This window comes from Paroedura picta, chromosome 1, assembly GCF_049243985.1.
Source record: "Paroedura picta isolate Pp20150507F chromosome 1, Ppicta_v3.0, whole genome shotgun sequence".
Taxonomy (NCBI): Eukaryota; Metazoa; Chordata; class Lepidosauria; order Squamata; family Gekkonidae; genus Paroedura; species Paroedura picta.
Window position 1 is genome coordinate 149,655,364 of NC_135369.1, and position 23,464 is coordinate 149,678,827.

Consider the following 23,464-nt stretch of genomic DNA (forward strand, 5'->3'; position numbering starts at 1 on the left):
TCTCCACACCAGGGGTAGTCAAACTGCGGCCCTCCAGATGTCCATGGACTACAATTCCCAGGAGCCCCTGCCAGCATTTGCTGGCAGGGGCTCCTGGGAATTGCAGTCCATGGACATCTGGAGGGCCACAGTTTGACTACCCCTGCTTTACACGATCCTCCCAACTACCACCTCCATGAGGCAGGTTACGTTGAGAATGAGTGGCCCAAGGACACTTATCAAGCTTCCATGGCAGAGTGGGTCTTCAGGATTCTAGCCTGGCACCCTGCTTTATATTATAGCTTGTGTCAAACAACTACCTTCACAATATGAATCACAGCAAGAAACTTTTCCATGATTGCAAGAGCAGTACATAAACTATTACGAGCAGACCCAGCAGGTACTCTTTACACTTTAGAATGATTTATTTTTTTAAAAACACAATCAAGTAAAAAAGATGAGTAACACGATAATCACATGATGGGAATGCTAGCAACTAATATTCAGCCAAAACTAGAAATGTGACATACTGCCACAGAAACCAGCCTTGCAAGTGACTTTGCAGTTCCCATGCCATAATGGGTGGCTACTTTTGAAAAGAGAAGCAGCTGTTATTTGGCTGGGTGCAATCACAAGGCACTTTTCTTTATTAGGCAGATTTCCCTTTAAATGCAACAGACAGACACACCCACAAACCCACACACCCACCCACACACCCACTCACACACTGCTCCCCATTATCAGAAGAGGGCAATTTCAAAGGGTGGGAAATGCCAGAAAAGACATGTTGCAAATGGTAGAAAATGCTCCTTAATCTTCCGTAAAGCAGTCATCCAGTCCCTCCAGCTCCATTTCTTCTATAGGGTTTAAAGGGGAGGTGGTGGAGGTGGTGGCAGTAGCTGTATTCAGACTTTTCTGGCTGTTCTGCTTTGGCTGACAGTTGTCAGGTTGCTTTTGTTCTTTCTTGATTTCCTTGATGCCACTGAGTAGCTGTTGGCTCTCTATAAAATACTGATTTGGATGATTCAAAGACCATCCGATATCACTGACCTGTGCAGGGAAAAGAAAAACAAAAGTAAAAACGTCATTGTTATTATATTTTACAGCCTCTACAGTTGAAATACATATTAAATTTTCATTTTGCTAAATTTTTTGACAGTCATGTTTCAGAGGATAATTTAGCTGAACTCTTCTGCAGAGCCTTGCAAGTGTATTTAATTAAAGCCCCTAAGAGTAAAAAAAGAAATGTCTCAATACTTACAGTCCCCTGTCACAATATAAATGCCAACAACTTTCAAAAGTGGCAAATAATTTGGCCTGGATTCAAAACAAATATCTTCCTCCCACATACACACCCTTGTTTGCTGCAGTCTTCCATTTCTCCACAGCCATCCCTCCAAAGCCTCCCTCCTTTGAACCCATATGCTTGAACTGACCAATCATGGGTCTGTTAGATTGTTAACTCTGTTAGAATGTTATTTTCTCTGTTTATTGTTATTACTAGAAGTTAAGCCTGCTGTAGGCTAAATACAGCGGGCGCTAGAATCCTCTCCCCCCATCCCCCTCACGGCCGTGTGCCCGGGCTCACCTGTTGGGCTGCTGCCAATAGAGAAGGAGGGGTGCACGGAGGAGGAGGAGGAGGAGCTGTGGCAGGGACTGCGAGGGGAAACACGCAGCAGGCAGCCTCGCAAAAACAGAAGAGTGCGATGGGGCACGCAGCTGACCTAGCCCCGGGCTCCCAGGCCTTGCACAACATGGCTGGGTGCTTCCTCCCCCCCACCCCCTCACTGTTTCCGGCATGCATTGCGTGGGATGCAATGCATGCTGGGGCTGGTAGTCCAGCCGCCGCCGGAGCACAACAGACGCTTGTGGGAAGCCATGGCGGGCGCTGGGAGCACTAGAAACTGTGGCCGGCCTGAAAGCACTCCCACCCCTCGTGGGCACCAGCTTCAGGCTGGGCACAGCAGCTGGGTCACTGTGTATCCGACGTGGCAGCGAGGCTACTCTGGCCACCCTGAAGCCTCTCGCAGCTCCACCCCCCTCCCGGCTGATTAGCTGGCTGCAGGGCGGGCACAGAAGCCAGGCCGGAGCATCCCCAACGCGGCAGCCAGGCTCCTGTGGGTAGATGGGGCGGTGGAGAAGGCGGCGCAGGAAAGCGGCAGCAGAGCTGAGCGGCAATGTGGGGGCAGCTGGGCACAATGCACAGGGGAGAAGGTGGGGCAGGGAAGCAGAGGCGGAGCGCGTGAGCGAAGCAGCGGCAAGGAGGTGGGCTGAGGCCAAGGATCCGGTGGGCGAGGCATGCCCCCCTCGAAGGGCCGCATGGCAGGGTAGGGCGAGCGGCTGCGCACCTGGCTTGTCGGCAGACAACCATGAATGGCGGCTGGCAGGCGAATGCGGGCCAGGTTGGGGGGTGGGCAGGTCAGGAGGCGGGCTGACAAGCAGAGGGCCCAATCTTCTGGTGCTGTGCGCCAGCCAATTGGGCCTTCTGCTTGTCAGTAGGGGGGCAAGGCGCCAATCGTTGCCCCCCCATCTCGGACTGAGACCTCCCACACAGCCCTTAGCCTTTTATTTATACCGCTCCCGCGGAGCAGTGTAAATATTATTACTGTTGCCTTTCATTCAATATATTCACTGACTTTGATATGTTCTTCTTGTTTTCATTCCATGTGAACTGCCCTGAGCCTTAGGGGATGGCAGTATATAAATATAATAAATAATATCTGTTCCAAGTAATATATTTCTGGTAAGGGCTTAGAGAAGGAGCTGGTCTCATGGCCTAAGTGCGACTCAGTGCTTAACACCCACTCAGGGCGGCTGTCCCACCCCTGAGTGTCTCTTCCTCCAACCAGCTTGCCTGTCTATCCAGCGGCCATCCAATTGGCTTCCATCCCCCACCCCTGACCACCCCCTTCCACTTCACTCTGAGGCTGCATGAGAGTTGCCCTTGCCAGTGAATTCCATGACAGCTGCCTGCAGCCTTTCCAGGTCCTGGGGGTAGGGGGAGACCATCCACAGAGTTCTTCCACCCCACCCCACCCCAATCTAGTGCTCATTGTATTCCTGAATGAAACAGGCTTGGCTCCTAGTGAATAAATAAGTCTTAGGAGGCAGGGTAGCCTTAGGTATAGCTTTTGTTATGATCAGGGGGAGGGGACTGCAGTAAAAATGGTGGGCATTCTCTACTGTACAAACAAAAAGTACCCTTCAAATCTAGTCCACAGAGGCCATGGCTCAAGACAAGACTTTTGCTGTTGTGAACTGCACCTTGTTTCTTTACACATGCACAAATGGTGCTTATGAAGTTTAACCATAGGTTGTTTTTGTACAGTGCTGCGCTACCTTTCCTCCTTCCCATTCAGCTGTCTTGAAACAAACTGCAAATCTAAACATTTATACATCGGAAGACAAATACCACACTGGAGGCTTTAACAATCAAATATTTCTCTGAGAGAGACAGTCTCCAGGACATACCACTATCAAACTCTTGCCCATTGCACCTAGGCCAAAGTTTGCCATTTGTTTTTGTTTTTTTAAAATCAGAGCATACCACCATTCATCAGTCCTACATGGGACCCAGCTCTACTTACTTTATATTAAGGATTCATTACTGTTTCTATACAGAATAAAGTCCATAATAAATTGTTAAATATGAATATTCTGTTGAATTTCAAAAAAAAAATGCTGCCTGCCTTTTATTTTATCTTTTATAGTTTATTTAATCATTTTAAGATCTGTTTGGTTATGTAACCCCATGGCCTATTTTATTATTCTGTTGAAATTTTAAACCCTATTTTTATATGTCTTATACATATTTTATGCCAATAAAAGGTTACTGACTGACTCATATTCTGTTGGTAAACACTAAGCTGATAAGAAAACATATTGAAGACTAGTTTCAAAGCCCCTTTATAAAAACGGGCTTTGAAAGGGGAGAAGGGGGAAGGGGAAGGGAGACGCTTGCACGCACACACCCACCCTTCCCCATCTCTCGCAGCCACCCCCCCAGAACTTGTAGCCGTGGGCACGGAGGGCAAGGCGAGGCGGAACCCGCGGGCCACTCACCGGCCTTGGTATCCTCTTCATTGTGAATGGTGTGGCCATGGGGCTGTGGCCGGGAGAAGGCCGAGGCAGGCTGTAGAGGCGGGTGATTAGGGGCGTCAGTCGGTGTCCTCTCCCCGCACATGGGGGGGAGACGGAATCGTGGAGGTAGGGGCCTGCGGGAGAAGCGGTGCGACATGGGGGGCTGGTGCAGCGATGGAGAGGGGGAACACGCATGCGCGGAAGGCCACGCATTCGTGGTCGAGGGGTGGGCCAGTGCTGCATCGGGGCCCTGGGAAGGGCAACCAGGCATGTGTGGGAGTCCACGCATGCCTGGTTCAGTATAGTGCCGTGGCGGCGTAGTGGCCATCGTGGCGTGGCAGCAGCGTGGGAAGGGGTCTTGGGACCGAGGGGGTATTTAGCGGTGGGTGGGTGCGTGCATGTGTGTGTGTGGGTGTGTGTGTGTTGTGCTGGAAGCGGTGTCGGCAGCGTGGAAAGGGGTCTTGGGGGGTAAGGGTGGTTATTGAGGGGTGAGTGGGTGCGTGCATGTGTGTGTCTGGGTGTGTGTGTGTTGTTTTCGGAGCGTCGTCGTTGTGGGAAGGGGTCTTGGGGTGAGGGGGGTTATTTAGCGGTGGGTAGGTGCACGCATGTGTGTGTGGGTGCGTGTGTGTTTTGGGAGCGTCGTCATCATGGGAAGGGGCTTGGGGGGAGGGGGTAGTTGGCGTGGGGTGGAAGTGTATGGGGGGGAGGGAAAGGAGCAGGGACGCAGCGTCGTTGATGTGGCATCTCTGCTCCTGTCCCTAGGACGAGGGGAAGGTGCCAGGAACTTTGCGGTTCCAGATTCGCCCCTCCAAGTTTTTATCACGGACAGGGCCCGCCCTAACTCCTCCCCATTAGCCCTTAGGGCTTTATTTTATCCACTCCGCAGGAACAGTTAAAGATAGCAGCAGAATTCCTTTCTTGGGATCTTTAAAACATTTCTCAGTATTCTCACTGATCAATTAAAAATCTATCTATCAGAATTTTTATGCCACCCTCCCATACAGCTCAGGAATGACAACAGTAACAGAACCCCCCAGGGAGGTTAGACTGGTTCAGGTCATGGAGGGGGTATCTGAGGGGAGACCAGCAGATGTTGTTAGGTCAGTCAGCCTCAAGCAAATGCCAGGTGGAGGTGCTCCCTTTTGCAGGCCTTGCAGAATTGTGGGAGTTTGAGCAGGGCCCTGATCTCTTCAGGGAGCTCATGGGGGCCAAGACAGAGAAGGTTCTGGCTCCTGTTGAGGTCTGATGTACTTCTTTGGGGCCAGGGATAACTAGCCGGGTGGTGGCGGAGCAAAGGACTATTATTATTATTATTATTATTATTATTATTATTATTATTATTATTATTATTATTTGGATTTATTACTCTCCACTCTCGGCAAAACCGGCTCATGGTGGGTTACAAACTCATACACTTTCATCTGCATTTTATAAGATGTTCCCAATTCATCAACAGGAGATGAAATTCGCTCCAGTCGTCTCAGTTCCTGTTTCTTCATGAGGAGCTCCTTGGTTAAGGTGACCAGATTGTCTCACTTTTGGAGGAACATCTGGGGGTACCTGGCAAATTGTACTTAAGTTGAAATTTAAAAATATATATTACAATACTATTTTTGAGTTCTATGCATTCTGTGAAACTTTTTGTTGCTCCATATAGACCAAATTTTTAATCAAGACCCCTCCCCCCGGTCAATGGTGTCCCACTTTACCAATGTTAAAATCTGGTCAACTTATCCTTGGTATACCAGAGGGCCCACTTGAAACAGGCAGAGAGGACGTCTGGGAGCTATCTCATTGATGGCAGCCAGCATTCTGTCATACCAGTCGCTGACCAGTCCATCTAGAGAAGTGCTGGTAGGCATTGGGTCCCGCAGAGTATTCAAGGAACTAATTGGATCCAAAAGTCTCTGCAGACTAGCTGAAATCTGCTCAACGCCCAACTGAGGGGGAGGTGGTAACCTTAGCCGGGTCTTCAGAGCATAGTGTTCCAACCATGGCATGGCATTAGCCATTACTGGATCCACATTCAACCTGTGCCAAAAATGAAGTCCAGGGTGTGGCCTGCTTAGTGGGTAGGGCCAACAACACATTACGAGAGCCCTAGCGTCGTCATGGCTGACACAATGTCCAACCCATTTCCAGAGGATGGCATCTCTGCAAGAACATTAACGTCCCCCAGAATTAGTAGTCTAGGGCAGTGGTCCCCAATCTTTTTATCACCAGGGACCACTCAATGCTTGACAATTTTACTGAGGCCCGGTGGGGGAGGGTAGTTTACTCCTCTACTCTCAACCACTGCCCTAACGCTCTCTGACTCTGGTCGCTATGGTAATGTTTAAACATCCCTTCAAAATAAGATACAGACACGCCACAACAATGAACAAGGAACATTTTATTTTCATGGAAATTTTAACTCATGACAATGACAATTCAATGGGAACCCTGAGCTTGTTTCTCTGCAACGAGATAGTCCCATCTGGGTTATCAAACAGCGAGTAGTGGATATAGAACGCCAACATGATCTAGCGAATACCTCTGCCTTCGTTGTTAGTGAAGGCTACAGGTATGTCACAGCTCCCTTGGCTTATTTAAAGAATCTTGAGGTGCCTAGCCACCGGAGGGCCTTCACTTTAGCTCGTTGCAATGCCCTTCCCTCAGCTGTACTTGAAGGGAGATACAAGAAAACTCCCTATGGTGAAAGGAAGTGCCCCTGTAGCTCTGGTCAGATAGAAACATTGGAACATATCCTTTTGTATTGTCAGTTTTATGATGACATACGTTCCATATTTATCACATCATGGTTACATAGAGTCCCAGGGTGCTCAGGACAATTTTATATCTCCCTGCTGCTCACAGACACAAATTGTTCCATCACATATAGTGTCGCCAGGTTTTGTGCTGCAGCCATGAAAAGGCGGTGGAAGTTGACTAAAACTTAACAGACCCTGAGAGCATTTAGAACAATTTCCTATATTTCCATTTAATTCTAATTTATATTTTAGCAGACTCATAGTCTAAGTGTTTAACATAATGCTATTTTAGGAGTAAAACTGTGTTTTAGCCATATTATTTATGTAACTGTGAAATTGTTTTGATTTTGCTGGTCTATGACCGTAATAAAGAATACTACTACTACTGAGGCCCGGTGGGGGAGGGTGGTTTACTCCTCTACTCTCAACCACTGCCCTAACGCTCTCTGACTCTGGTCGCTATGGTAATGTTTAAACATCCCTTCAAAATAAGATACAGACACGCCACAACAATGAACATAAGGAACATTTTATTTTCATGGAAATTTTAACTCATGACAATGACAATTCAATGGGAACCCTGAGCTTGTTTCTCTGCAACGAGATAGTCCCATCTGGGAGGGATGGGAGACAATGACACCCGAAGTGTGTTGTAAAGGGCCGGGGAGAGATGAAGTAAAGGGCCGGGGGGGGAGAAGGCGCTCTTCGCGGCCCACCTCCAATTAGTCGACGGACCACATGTGGTCCGCTGCCCACAGGCTTGGGATCGCTAGTCTAGGGAACTGTAATGTCCAGGCGGCAACCACCTCTAGCAGGGTGGGCAGGGCACCTGGAGGTGCATTGGGCATGCAGTACACCAGCAAGATGGCCATGCTCTCAGTTGAGTCCCACCCGAGGCCAACACATTCAATTCCCAGAACTGACAGCACAAGGAGAGCCCTGAAGGAGAACTCATCATGGATCAGGATCGCCACTTCCCCTCCCCCCTACAGTCCGTGACTGATGGTGGACGGAGAACCCGGCAGGAGTGACTGCTTCACCATCCCTGGTCCAAGTTTCTGTCACACACCCCAGGTCCTCCCCTTGCTTTGCAACATAGGCTTGAAGAGTGGAGGCTTTTTGTTAATTGACCTGGCATTGCACAGCATCAGTGTCGGAGGATGGTTGTTCACCTTTGCCTCCACCCTAGTAGCCCAAAAAGTTTTGTAAATTTTGAAGGGAAAATTATGTCATCTTGGCACTTAGACTGAAACTGATTTCCCCCACCTATATGTTAATAGTAAAAATATTATTTATCATGCAAGGAAAACTAAAAATTTTGCTTGACACAGGGCAAAAGTCACTGGATTAAAAAAAATCAGGTCTCTTCATTTCATCTCCACTGAATTTCAAAGGTCTCTTCAATGCATTTTGAAGCCTGGTAATGACTTTGAGCTGTGTTGTGTGCTTTTTAAAAAGAAGTTGAAGTAATAATGTTGAAACTATGTGATCTTAGAAGTTTAATCAAAAAGTTCCAAAATGACAAGTGATAATGAGGCTAGTTTTTACACATAGGGGGAAAAAAGCCATATGGATCTTTTTTTAGATAGGGCCATTTGCTCTTTAGAAAACTTGCTCTTAACTCAGGTTTGATCATGAAGAAATTGAAAAGCCAACCCAATCTGCTCCTTTATAATCAAGATGTGTTTTCTTCAATAAAGGAAAAATACCAAAATCCAAAATATTAGCCTTTGCACAACTACATTAAAGGAGCAATTTTCCTTTAGAAATGGGGTACTCAACTCTGCATATTTTAATGGAAGCACTCTAATTACACTGCCTGCAACCTAATGGTCTCAACTGTTTACCAAACACATCAGCACGTCTATTTAGTTGTGTTTATCATATATTCTGGCTAACTCAATTAATTCATAGTGGTAAACATTTATAGCTATTGAGTCATAAAAATATATATTTGGAAATAGTATGTCATTATTGAATTTAAAGGATTACAGCTCAAGGAGGTTGCCATGATAAGATCATCTTCCTCTGTGCTGTCATTTTGAAGGAAAACAAGCAATGTACATATATGTGTATGCACATGTACACCCAGACTTTTAGAGCATATCTAAAAACTAGTCTCATTCCCAAAATGAATTTGCCTGGGACTCCACTACAAGGTGCCTACAATGTTAAAAATTTTAGGGTTGATTGCTGAGTGAATGTATTTCATTCACAAACAGCATATTACTTTAAGATAAGTTTCATTTCGTAAACTGAATCCCCCAAATTGGGATGGAAGGGGAAGAAGAGAGAACATAGGACACCTGGAGGGTGACACAGAGGGTGACACAAAGTAAATACTGAGAGAGAAGAAGTAATCCAATTTACCAGTTGAAGCTAGCTGAGTAAAATACTGGCGGGGAATGTGGGGGGTGGTTTGCTACAAGTACCAGGGAGAGCTCATAACTTATTTCAGGATAGAATATTGTCTGGTTTTAAACAAAAGAGCTATGTTGCTTAATTATAGAAATCCTCCTGTAGGCCTTGGAAAAAAGATACAGTCTGAGGGATGAATGCATCCCTACACAAAACTCAAAAGAAAGTAGGTCAAAATAAGCTACTGCTTTATTCTAATGAAGTTTCCCTGTGTGAGGTTTTAGAAGCGGATTACAATTGCCAGGTTTAGTGCCAGTGTTGGTTTGACGCTCAATTCCACAAATCCATACCCACAGTAGCAGGCAACACACTTGCGATTATAGTGTGTAACCACAAAACTGGTGGCCGTTTGGTTTGGGAGATAAGAAGCTAGGGCTTAGAAGAGGAACTCAAATTCAAATGTTTTGAGGACCTCTGATTTAAACAAAACAAAATGATGGCACTTCTTTTGTTTAAAACATAGCTCAAATAATAGGGAGCAAGATATTGATCTAACCATATTGCAGATCTTGTCTATCTTGTCTACATGTTCTAATGCCAAATAATAAGAGGGGAGGTAAAAGCACCCCAAAAGAACAAAGAGAAGCACAGACATTCCAGATCAAAATTTAAAATGTCTAATAACACTTTGCAACACTATGCTGTGAGACTGCCTGCAACAAACTGGTTGGAGTAGCTTGTGAGAATGCCTCCCTCATCCAGCCAAATGATGAGGGGAGGCTACGCTTCTTCTCCAAATACCCTGTCCCCCACCAGATCACTGATCTAAGCAGAACACTCACAGATTAACATTACTTTCTATTTAAATTCTTCTATGATGCCCTTTACATACAAGGCAGAAAACTATATGTGTTTCCTTCCTATAGTTCTGTTGGCAAAACAAAACTACACGTATCGCTTTATGTTAATGAAATGGTGACATTATCCCATATGCAAATTGGGATGTGTTGATTAGTAGCTGCATTGGGCAAATATTATTACAAGAGTGCTAATTATGAGAAAACTCAAGTCTTGTACACAAAGCATCTTAATTAACTTAAGATTAAACAGGTACATCATCTTGCTATTTAGGGGTCATGTTTACCAGCATGTGGAGTAAGTATTTTGAATCAGCCATGCTAAACTAATCATCAGTTTTAGGTCTATTAAGATTTTGGAGATCCTATGGAAAGGTTTGCCTGTTATGGAAATCTTAGCATCAAAATTAGATTCTTATTGTCTGAAAAACACACACCTGTAACCTTTGTTCATTGTCTTCTATGCAGACATATGATGTTTTCTCTCAATGGAGGCCCAGGCTTGGTGTTTTTCCATCTACATCAGGCACAGCTACTAACACTCTACCTGTCCACACATCGTGTGATCCATGCAATGGACACCTCCAGGACTGATTTCTGTAACTCGCTCTATGCGGGCTTTCCCTTGTCCTTTACCCAGAAATTGGAACTGGTGCAGAATGCAGCCACTATGATCCTCACTGGGAGCAAAAATAATGAACTAGGAGGGGTGGGTCCCAATGAAGAAACAAATATAGAAAAATACAGATGCACTGGGAAACCAATATGGCAATAAAATATCCAAATATCTCTTTTCAGTAATTTTTTATTCTTATTATTTCACACAAGTCCCGACGCATTTCACCTTACAGTTTTTTCAAGGGACAATGGTTTTTATATTTAAGGACCAACTTCAGCTTATTAAGGAATCTCTTGACAGAGTATAAGGTCATGCTAACAATAGCTAAACTTAGCTTGTGGCGCTTCTGATCTTGCAAAGTACAGGAGCTCAGAAAACCAAATTAGGTGTGGTCACAAAGGGCTATCAGAATAAAATCCAAGCTCTCTTTTATCAGCTTCCCAATAACCCTACTAACAAGGGGTAAGGCACAGAACAGAGTCCCCAACCAAGGGACTTGGAAAGCATTTCCCAAGGGTGGATTACTGCCTAGTAGGGAATAAAACTGTGGCACCTTCCTCATCTTGTATGTGGCAAAGAGGTCCCCTTTCCTGAGGATATCTGGGTTGAATCAACCACTCATGGTTGGTAAGCTAGACCCTGCTTGAGCTGTTAGACATGGTATTCAGGATTCCACTATATGAACTCCTGGAGAACATTTTGTTTATTGAGGTAATGCCTGGTAGCTATATTGTTCATTTGAACAAGTACCCTCTTGTCTTAGAGCAGTGGTCCCCAACCTTTTTATCACTGGGGACCACTCAACGCTTGACAATTTTACTGAGGCCCACTGCCCTAACGCGCTCTGACTTTGGTCGCTATGGTAATGTTTAAACATCCCTTCAAAATAATATACAGACACGCCACAACAATGAACATAGGGAACATTTTATTTTTATGGAAATTTTAACTCATGACAATGACAAATCAATGGGAACCCTGAGCTTGTTTCTCTGCAACAAGATAGTCCCATGTGTGCCTGCCAGATCATGGATGAAGTAAAGGGCTGAGGGGGGGAGGCATCCTTCGCGGCCCACCTCCAGTTAGTCGACGGACCACATGTGGTCCACGGCCCACAGGTTGAGGATCATATCTTAGAGGATATCTGCAAGGGAGGTATGGGAGAATCTGACTGTGTGTGTAGGTTGATCATGTTAACGCGAAGGCCTCTATTGCATATCGATCACCTACCCTGTACTGAGAACATTTCACAATGAGTACACCAGCCTGTTAAGGAAGCATCAGTAGTGAAGGTGATCTATGTGACCCAAAACTCAAATTAGACTCCTGTGAACAGATTGGCATCCTCTGTCTGTCAGCTAAGATATATCCAAATTGATCTAGGAATACAGAAATAGTTTCCAGGGGGATGCTTTACAGGATTATACTTCCTAATGAACCACAGCTGGAGATTATGCATATGTAGTCTTAAGCCAGGGGAATGACAGATCCTAGGAGCGGTAGCAAGGCCAAACTGGAGGGCTGAGTACGGAGAAAATTATGTGCATTGCCTGAAGTAAAGTTACTTTCTGTGTGAGAGGTGAATAGCTGTGTGAAAATAAGAGGGTTTTTATGGTCTAAAATGGCAAACCAGGAGTTGGAAGTAGGAAAATCAATTACAAATGAAAGAGAAACCACTCTGAATTTAGAAATCTTTAATTTTCTCAAATCAAAGATTGGCCTACAGTCTCCATCTTTTTATCAAAAAGAACCTGCAGTGAAACCCCCTTGGCTGCAAGTCCATGGGAACTTTCTCAAGTGCACCTTTTTGTATGAGCTCATTAAGTTGAAGTCAGAGCTCAGGAGGTGGGCCATCCATTGCCACTGATGCGAACAGACATGGGGGAAGTGGGATAAAGATACCTGAGGACATCTGAATGGATACTAGGAATTTTAATTGCTGACTGCTTCCTGTGGGGATGTTACTGGCTTGCAGACCTACATATCAGAGCACTCTTTCTGCTTTGTAAGGAGGTTGGCTGATAATGATGCTGAGAATACTATAGGGGGCCTGCTGTTGCTGGTACCTTTGGCCCTTATAAAAGAGTATTGCTTCTCCTGATGCCTTGGAGAAAAGCACTGCTGGTGGAGTGAAGGTAAAGGAAAAACCTGAGGGATTTTGCAGTTTCATTATTCTTTTTTATTGTAGATAGAAATGCATCTGTATGAGTAAGATCAGGCTAGATCTCTCGAAGGGGAGGTCCTCAACCCTACAGTGCATCTCTAAGGGGAAAAGAGTTGTACAGAGCCAGAAATGTCATCTCAGGACAAAGGCTGAGGCTGTGGACCTTGCTGCTATGTCGACCACTTGTCTGCCTGCATTTATCTCCAGTTCTCAACCCTGCAAGAAGTAGCTGGAGTAGACGCTGGGTTTTTTTCAGATTGATACTGTCAGAATAGCAAGTACCTTTAAAACAGGAAAAACCACAATACTAGGTGAGTTAAGAAAGAGGCAACTCAAACACATATCCTTTGTCCTATTATCAGACATGGAAATGTCAATATACAGTATCTTAAGCCATCCTGAGCATTTCCTCACTATAAAGTATCAAATCTTCATTTGGGGGAACAGGAGACAGATCCCCAACCCTGTCATCTGGATGGTTCCAATGCGCTCTCTGAGCTATAATGAGACGACACCATTCATCTTCAAGGTTCACATCAAGACAATCGTATTTTGCTCTTTTCTGTATCTAGCTTATTAAGAGATATTTCCTCCATATCTTGGAGACTTTATCCAGCCGTCTAATTGGGTGGCAATTGCTGGGACCCAATTATCCCCAGTTTTAAATACAGGGACCACAATGCTGCATCTCCACCCTATGGGGAGGATCCTGTTGTGTTGATCCGGGTGAACAGCTTGGCTAAAATTGGAGCCCACCAGTCAAAGACATATTTGACTAGTTCTGGGAGGACTCCCGGCCACCAGCAACTGGCAACTGGTTTCCAGATCACTGGGCCAGTGTCAAGAACATGCTGTGCACATGGGCAACTCATTATGGTGGTATGAGCCATGGCACCCTCAGATGTGAGTTGCTGTGGAGTCCTAGTCTGTGATGGCCAAGGGCAGCCCTATTCAACCTTTTTACCATTAAGAAACTCTGAAACATTCTTCAGGCTTCAAGAAACCACAGAAGTGGCATGATTGTGCTGAATATGGTAGGAAAGCACAGCTGTGTACATGCCTACCCGGGGCCCCTTCCCTTACCATCCCCTCCAGGCCCATCATTGACCATTGGGGGGAGGGGGGATAGGTCAACATGATCATATATGGTCATATCACCTGATAAATGTTTAACAAATGTTAAAAATATATTAAAATTAATTAACTCTCACCCATTCAGGGCCGTCAAGAAACCCCAGGTTTCACAAAATCCTGGCTGAGAAAGCCTGGCCTAAGGAAATGTATTGAAGCCATGCTGGAAGGCTCCTCCATCATGCTTGTATATGCTTCAAGCCCTACATCATGCCCATGACAGCTGCTCCTCCCTCCTCTACAAATGATTGCCAGTGTTGAACTATGAGGTGTGTTAATCGCATTGACTGTAAATCCCCTCTCAACTTAACTGAGATCTGCTGGCCTAGACAGAGTAAGCTGCAAGGTAAAAGAAACTCTGTAGAGATCTATAGCATTCTAAGCTAAGGATTCTGTCCTAAATTTTAATATCTGATAGGCATGTATAGAGAGAGGGAAAGAGGAACTGAGTTTTATCTATTTCTTTCGTATCCTTTGCTCAATCTGGTACTGTAGTAAAAGAAAGCTTTTGAAGATTTTCTTTTAAATAAACACTTCATCACTTTTGATGCTAGTAGTGGTTCTCTGTATCACATAGATGTCTACTGTCTTAGACACACTATTTAAAAAGGCGTGCCAGGGGTGAAGGAAGGCAGTTGGCAAGTGGCTATTCCTCCAGGGTCAAATAAGGCAGTAAACTGTCCCTGTGGAAACCAGATGCTGAGCAATGGGAGACACAGAGGCAAGGTCCTCTGTGCAAGGGAACTTGCAAGGGAAGTTGGGAGTCTAGACCCTCCCGGCAAGCAATTCCTTACAAAGGTCAGGTGGCGACAATAATTACTCAAGAGAGAAGGAAAAGCCTCTCCGGGTGTTGGGAAAACCTTGCAGAGCAGGGTGGAACAGGACCTGCGGGCCAGAGTGGGTCCAAAAACCTATAAGTGATGAAGAATACAAGGACAGCACCAGACTGCTTATATATTCAATTTGAGCAGATGCATTCTTTTTCCACAAGGGGGAGAAGTCAACCTATTCAAACTATAAGTGAAACTGTAAAATGAATTGCTCAAGTATACAAAATTCAACTATTGCCAGCAGTAAAGTTTGAACACAAAAGAAAAGTCTGTGTATTGTCATTCAAAGGCAACTTGGAATTATATTGACATTTAACTTGTAAGAAGTCTGGTGAAGTTTTCTCCCATTGTGGAATTATTACTTTAGGACCACAATTTCAATAAAAATATGTTACAATCTAATATTGCACAGCCTCGCAACAATTATACGTAATGTTTTAACACATATGGAATGTCAACTGGTACATGAAATTAAACTGACCTCAGGTCATACTTATCCTTATCCATGGTTCCTCTTAATATTTCTGAAACAGCCCGGGGGTGGAGAGTGTCCAGGGTGTCTGAGATGGAATAGGGCCAATCAGGGTGTGGCCCGCCCCATACACCTCCCATCCTCCTGCAACTGCTGCTTGCCCCTCACCTCAAACGCGCCTGGCTGGCTGACACTGGAGTCTCTCTCTCTGCCACTCTGCCAGTGCCAAAACCCCTCCCTCAACACTGCTGCTCACCCACCGCTGGCAGCGGACGTGATCCTGAGCCTGCATCGGCCACTACGAGAGGTGCTCAGACGGAGGGAGCCTTTTGTGGGCCTGAGGGAAGTGGTCGCGCTGCCAGCGGGCCAGGGGAAGGGGGCACATTCCCTTTGGCCAACATCAAGACCCAAAACACTCACACGCACCCAAAGGCAAGCATTGCAGTTTCACCCAGAGAGAAGGAGTCACCCAACAGGCTGGCACCACCAGCCCTCTCACAGACGCCTTTTCCAAGCCGGGACGCTCCCAGCTCACCTGTGCACGCAGGCCGCACTGGCCCTTCACTGCCCGACTTTGTGACACCGGAGCCAGAGGAGCCACCGCCGTCCTCCCCCTCATGCCCCTTCCGAGACCTCGCAGACAGTGAGGCTGCAGCCGGGTGCTCCTTCTCGGAACGGCAGCTTCACTTTCCTTCTGGGGACGGCATGGGGGGGGGTGGTGGCGCGGGCCCTTATTTCCTCACCTTACTCCCCTTCCTTCGCCCCTCTTTACCTTGCAGTGGCCATGGAGCCGGCGGGAGGGGGGGTCCCTTACACTTTGCAGCCCAGATGGAAGCCTGGATGTATGCAGTCCTTGAAGTTTTACTTAGCATTGCTACAGTTGTTCTGGAAACACTGATTAAAGAAGTATATTAAAGGGAACTGAAAACATGAACTCACATTGTGTGTCAGTTCAAAGTATTTCTGACAAGCCAGCTGATAATGCATACCCTTCACCAGGTCCAAAATCTAGAAAAGAGAAAAGGAAGCATTTAATTTAAACTATTTGTAACAACAAAAATACTCCTTTCCAAGTTGTAATACAGCTGTCAGGTACAAGAATGTATATACCATAACATTCCTAAAAATGTTAGGATAAATGATCTAGAGCAAAACAACAAAAGGGAGTGCAGATGAGGTTCTTCCTTTTATCCTCTGTGTGATGGATTTATATTCCCAAAAGATACTCAAGTATTGAATATAGTATAAGAGGCCCCAGCTGGAAAGAAGAGTCAGCAGACTCCCCTGCACTAGAACCTGACAAAGTTTCACTCTGCTTAGAAAAAGACCCCGACACAGAAGCTTCTTGCTTTACAGACAGACAATTAGAAGCACTGTTTTACAACAGTTGGTGGTAGAAAGTGCTGTAAAGTCACAGCCAGTAAGGAACCTCTAGAGCAGGGGTAGTCAAACTGCGGCCCTCCAGATGTCTATGGACTACAATTCCCAGGAGCCCCTGCCAGCAAATGCTGGCAGGGGCTCCTGGGAATTGTAGTCCATGGACATCTGGAGGGCCGCAGTTTGATTACCCCTGTTCTAGAGGTTGTTTGCCACTGCCTGTCTCTATGTAGAGACCTGGAGTTTCCTTATTGGTCTATCCAATTCTAACAAGGGCTGACACTACTTAGCTTCCAAGATCTGATGAGATTGGCCTAGAGTTTTACAGCAATAATCAGCATAAAATCTCATCTGTGACTTCAAATTTAAATCCAGGACCTGTACAATGAAAAAATGACTTAATAAAGTATAATGTCACTATTTGTTTTAAACATACAAATTGTGCTACCATGTAAAAACACTTAGAGTAAATTGGGAGTGTTTCAAAAAGCAACTAATAGTACAAGCTATATTTTTAAAAAATTGTTTCTACTAGTGCTCCTCAGAATGAGAAAGGGGACCTCCTGTTTTAACTACTATTAGAAGCATGTTCTTATCTCTGGTAAATACAGTTTGCTTTCCAATTCTACCTCATGTAATCTCTTCTGTCCTGAATAAACATTCTTATCAGCAAAATGCAATGCCATTTGAAAATTCAAGTTGTATGTCATTTTCACTCCACCATTATATAATTAAATTGTATATTCTCTGCTTATCAAACACACAAAATTGCTGGAACTAAGAGATAACCTCGGTGGAGAGAAAATTCTTGAGCAATGCAAATTTCCAGACACTTTTCCAAAAGCTGACCTTTCTGTGTCAAGTGCAGCAATAAACTCAGCACAAATCTCTACTGTCCTCATTATTGAAGGCTGCCTTATAGTTACTGACAGATGTTTGTTGAATATATTTGCTGAATATATCAAAACACAATGCTGCCAAGGAAGCCTTTACTGGTTCTCTTTTGGTGTTACAAGTGCCACTGATTAAACGTCAGCCTTTCCTGTCACTTTTTGTTCAACAGCATGTGAAGAGCATGGCAGCTAACCAATGGAGTCGAGAATTTGTCAATTTCCTTTGAATTTTTTAAACATTTTTCAGATTTTTGCTTTAACTCAGGTTAAGGTTGCTAGTACAGATTTAAACAAAGCCAAAAGAACTTACAAGACTTCAGATGTTATAAGGATTGGTGCCTTGTTTCGAATAACTTGTTCAAAGCTTAATGCCCTAATGTAAAAAAGAAAGCTAGCATAATAACAGCATTAAGCCTCAATCTCGAGAGGCCAGTGATGTGGGAAAGAAAATTTGGTGGTGCTGTATATTTTCCACAAAATACTTTTCTGTTCGTGTATATTTGTCAGGGCAGTTGTGCTACAAATCATGATGTCAGATGGGCTAAACATGGGATGTGAAATCTGAGGAAACCTCAGTATTTATACATGATCCAGACATGAGCAAGGTCTATTTGCCTTCTTTTGTTGGCGGTTTAATTTTTACTAACAGAATTTACATATGGAGATACTTGTTTGGGTTTAAATATACAAGGGTATCAAGACTCTGCAGGGATGGAGGATTAAGATGATCCACCCACATATCCTGGTAAGATCCAATAAGGTGTCAGACTGATCGATTGATTAATTACATTTATATACCATCCTCTCCTGAGGCTCAGGGCAGTTCACATGAAACACAGCGGAACTGGTAACAATACAGAGAAATCAATGGCTATAAATAACCATAATAACAGTAAATAGTAAATAACAATAGAACAATAGTACAGAATAGAACAATGGTGAGAACAGTAATTTATAATGGCAGCATACTGGTGGACCCATGGTTGGTAGGATAAGATGTTGAGTTTCATGTGACGGAGGCTCAGGGGCCCAGTGGAAAGTGTTGGTTCTGGTCGACCTCAACCAAATGCCTGGCAGAATTGTCCTGGTTCCATTGGGGCCCTGATCCCCTTTGGGAGCTAATTTCACCACATGGGAGCCAGGATAGAGAAAGCTCTGGCCCTGCTTGAGGTCATGCGAGCTTCCTTGGGGCCAGGGACCACCAACCAATTGGAGGTAGCACAGGGTAAAGCTCTTTTGAGTGCATGCAGAGCGGCAGTCCCTCGTGTAAATGGGCTCAGACTGTGTATGGCCTTAAAGGTGTTTACCAGAACCTTAACTCTGATCTGGAATGCGAATGGTAGCCAGTGCACTTGTTGAAAAATGGGTCGAATGTGAGACCTCCATGGTGCTGCTGTAAGGATCCTGTCTGCTGCATTGTGGGCCAGCTGTAGTTTCCAGATCAAAGTTAAGGGCAGGCCTGTGTAGAACGAGTTGCAGAAGCCCAGTCTAGAGGTGACTGTCACATGGATCACTGTAGCTAGGTGTTCTTGGGCCAAGTAGGGTGCTAGTAGTTCAGCTTGGCGAAGATGACAGAATGCCAGCCGTGCTACTCTCATGACCTGAGCCTCCATTGAAAGGGAGGCATCAAGGATCATACGCAGATTCCTGGTGGAGTCAGTCACTGATAGCTGCACTCGGTCCAGGTTGAGTAGGTGCACTTCCTCACTTGGACCCCTCCTGACTAGCCATAGGACCTCCATCTTTGGCATTGGGGTATGGTCTGGTATACTGCTGATATGGTCACCACTCCTCTCGATGCCCTAATTCAGAGTTTTCAACCACGAAACCCTGGAGTTTTTTGACAGCCCTGGAAAGCTTTTCCAAATGGGTGGGAGTTAATTAATTTTTAGTATATTTTAAATGGGTTAAACATTTATTGGGTGACTGACCATATATGGTCATGTCAACATGCCCCCCCTCCCAAAATGGCCAATGATGGGCCTGAATGGGATGAGTAGGAGAGGGGCCCTGGGTGAGCATGTACTCAGCTTTGCTCCCCAATCCTGTTCTGCACGATCAAGCCACTTCTGGGGTTTCTCAAAGCCAGAAGAATGTTTCAGGAGGTTCTCAATGGTAAAAAGGTTGAGAAAGGCTGCCCTAATTGATCTCTGGAATAGGGAAATGACCTGGGCAACAGACATAATTGCATCTAGACAACCTCTCTCCAGTTGAAGAGCCTGGGCAGCCCCTTGGTTTAATGAGGGGCTGTGAGCAATTAAAAGAAAGCAGAGGCAACTACACTGATGGCGGAGAAAGATATATCTGACAAGGCATGGGCTAAGCTCATTTAAAAGCCTCGTTGTTGTTCAGTGCGAATTCGTGTCTCTTTGTTTTGAGACTTTCAGGGAGAAATTTTCTCTATTTCTATTTAGAGTCCTGGAATTAGCAGGTGCATTTCCCTCTATGTTGTTGTTAGGTGCAAAGTCGTGTCTGACCCATCGCAACCTCATGGTAGCTTCTAGATTTGGGAAGGCAAAGTTATAAGATAACTTTTTTAGACATTGTAATTCATTTCATTCGCTAGCAGACCTTACAGCTAGACAGCTTTTGGCATATGATTTGTTGTTGCTTTTTGGCATATGATTTGTTGTTGTTGTTGTTGTTGTTGTTGTTAGGTGCAAAGTCATGTCCGACCCATCGTGACCCCGTGGACAATGATCTTCCAGACCTTCCTGTCCTCTACCGTTCCCCGGAGACCATTTAAGTTTGCACCAACTGCTTCAGTGACTCCATCCAGCCACCTCATTCTCTGTCGTCCCCTTCTTCTTTTGCCCTCAATCGCTCCCAGCATTAGGCTCTTCTCCAGGGAGTCCTTCCTTCTCATGAGGTGGCCAAAGTATTTGAGTTTCATCTTCAGGATCTGGCCTTCTAAGGAGCAGTCAGGGATTATCTTCTCGAGGACTGACTGGTTTGTTCACCTTGCAGTCCAAGGGACTCGCAAGAGTCTTCTCCAGCATCAGAGTTCAAAAGCCTCAGTTCTTTGACGCTCGGCCTTCCTTATGGTCCAACTTTCGCAGCCATACATTGCAACTGGGAATACCATAGCCTTGACTAAACGCACTTTCATTGGCAGGGTGATGTCTCTGCTTTTTAGGATGCTGTCTAGATTTGCCATAGCTTTCCTCCCCAGGAGCAAGCGTCTTTTAATTTCTTTGCTGCAGTCCCCATCTGCAGTGATCTTGGAGCCCAGGAAAATAAAATCTGTCACTACTTCCATTTCTTCCCCATCTATTTGCCAGAAATTGAAAGAGCCGGATGCCATGATCTTCGTTTTCTCGATGTTGAGTTTCAAGCCAACTTTTGCACTCTCCTCCTTCACCCGCATCAACAGGCTCTTTAGTTCCTCTTCACTTTCTGCCATTAGAGTAGTATAGAGCAGTTTCAATCTAGTTTCAGGTTAGTTATGGTACTGAAACAGCCATGGTTACTCTGGATAATGTACACTAGGAGACAGATGGATGAGCTCTACACTTTTAATTCTCTTGGAATTCTTGGCAGCTTTTGATAAAATAATTAAAAGCACTAAACGATACTAGGAGGGCTAGTAAACATGACACAAAAGGTAATCAAGGAACAACTGCCTGGGTGTATTTTGAGACATTTCCCTAGCTCCAGGTTATTTTTTCATCACTGAGCTTATTTGCGTAGAACTTTACAAACACCTTCATTTACCTCCTTGCACAGAAGAAGCAACTTCTCTCTAATTTTGTTTTATTTTGAACATTCAGCATCAACAATGTACAGCCATCCCGTTTTTATATCCTAAAGAAACTACCCAAATGTTTACAAAATAGCTCAGTTTTTGTCTGCAAAGATGCTACACAGATATATGACTATGCCTTCATAGTCATAAGATCTATAGCCCATATATCTATACATATGAAGAAATGCAGACAAAACTGGCAATGTTCATGGGAAATGGTGGTGTATCTACCCAGCTACAAAACAACTGAGTGCTAGCAGAGATTTGTGAAGCCTTCCTAGAAGAAAAAAAAATGTTTTTAAGAACAGGCCTAAAACTTACAGCACATTGCAAAGCGATTTCCTATATTGAGGTCTGTTTATGGCAGTCCAGTGTAATAAAGCATTTCAAAGCAAACATGTACATGAAATTAATGGGTTATTAGAACTGTATATTATATAAGACTATTACTAATGCATATCACGGTACCCATTCTCTGCAAAACATAATTTTTCAATGTCAAATAAGATTAAAAAATCCCAAGAAAAATGTTGTCATTAACTCCCACTTTCATTAAAACCCTGAAGTTATAATGAGCAGCAATAAACCAGAGCCCCTCATTGTCCTTGATGAAATACAAAAAGAGCATTATATTCCAAGGAAACAAAACTATCAATCCATTTGTCATTATTGTGAAGAGAAAACTTCATGGGAGAAAAGTTTCAAAGCAAATATGAATAGCTGATTTACAGGATATTTTGCATGCATTGTGACACACTGTACATAATCATCACTCACAAAGTCAACCAAAAGAAAATGCCTGATGCCACATTACTGAAGTATCAGAGGAAAATGTTCTCTACCTGACTGACCCCAGTGGAAGGAATTTTATACGCCTGCAGCTTCTGCTTCAACAGCTCGGGATCACTGTGGCGGAATGGGCATCCTAACAAGCAAAGTGCACAAAACAAGGCTATTTACTCAGAAGTTAGTACAATAACACACTTGAGAGACTGGCTAAGCAGTTCCTAATTGTCTAACAGCTTATTAATACAAAAGTTAATTGCCCATGTGTTAAACTGCTTTACTGTTCTTCTAAATGACTACTTCACACTATGGTACTGTGAGACTATAGGCTCAAGAATTATACCAAACATTACAACGAGCAGACCAAAATTCTCATTAATCTGACAAAATTCAATTAAATGCCTTACTACCAACTATAAAAATACACAAAGATCTGTAACGTACTATACAAAAAGACTATAATTGGGCAATATTGCACCAATGGCAGATAAAAGGAAGATAAAAGTAAAATGTTAAATGTGGAAGTGAACGATGAGAGCATCAGATTAAAACCTGGGAAACCCTTAATTTTAATCTCCACACCACCATGGAAGTTCACTGGGTGAACCTAGACCAGGCACCTACTCTCAGCCTAACTTACCTCACAGTGTTGTTGTGAAAATAAAATGGAGGCAAGAATGATGTTGTAAGTCACCTTGAGTGCCCATTGTGAAGAAAAGCAAGGCATAAATAAGTAATCTGACTTTACAGGATCCCAGGTGGGAGAAGATAAATGCTGTACACAACTGTATACAAAATATTTATTTTGGCTATCTGAAAATACTTCACTGCAACTCCATTGGCTTAAAATCAAAGTGTCACAGATTAGCTGGTATATGATCAACAGTTTGTCAGCAGAAACCAATTGTGTGAACTATGTTATTTCAAATAGATGTAAAATATAAAAAATACTATTGAAAATTTAGATCCACAGCTCTTACAACACATTTGGTACTTGTAAAAGTCTCCCACGCAGTTGGCTAGAGACATGTAGGCTGCACACTACAGCATGAGTGACACTGGAGAACATAAAAGGTAATGAGAATGAGGCAAGGGAACTGGTATTTATTTTCTTTTACCCCTTCAAAGCATATCCTCTTGTTTTCAATACAAGTAACAAGGGGATTTTCAGGCAGCCAATATATCCCTTTATTAGCTTTATCAGCTGGGAGGGACTGGAAATGAGAGTAAACACAACACCTGAACTAACTGATGGCCTGCTTTGAAGCAGCTATTCCATGGGCTCCTGTTGGGCAAAACTGGGCTGCACAGGCTAACAAAGTTGACCCACTTTAGCAAACTGAAGGTCGTATTTTTTTCAGAGACCTGCAAAGTCATTTGTGCAGAGAGAAAAGTATTTTGCTTATCATAACCTGAGAGCAAG

The 23,464-nt window shown here is 44.3% G+C and overlaps 1 protein-coding gene across 10 annotated transcripts in view; it reads right to left on the reverse strand.

Annotated features, from left to right (window-relative positions):
- Positions 1-380: 380 nt before the first annotated feature.
- The window catches only part of PRIM2 (DNA primase subunit 2), a 118,180-nt gene continuing 95,096 nt past the window's right edge, over positions 381-23,464 (reverse strand). For 5 of the 10 annotated variants that reach the window (XM_077307954.1, XM_077307931.1, XM_077307946.1 and 2 more), the window contains 3 exons: positions 22,098-22,180; positions 16,180-16,248; positions 381-1,029 (listed from right to left, as the gene is read on the reverse strand). In XM_077307954.1, coding sequence (XP_077164069.1) covers positions 790-1,029; positions 16,180-16,248; positions 22,098-22,180 — 392 coding nt within the window. In that variant the 3' untranslated portion in view covers positions 381-789. Of the gene's footprint in view, positions 1,030-12,821; positions 13,090-16,179; positions 16,249-22,097; positions 22,181-23,464 lie in introns of those variants that run through there. The other 5 variants (XM_077307938.1, XM_077308000.1, XM_077307982.1 and 2 more) reach the window with 5 other exon arrangements.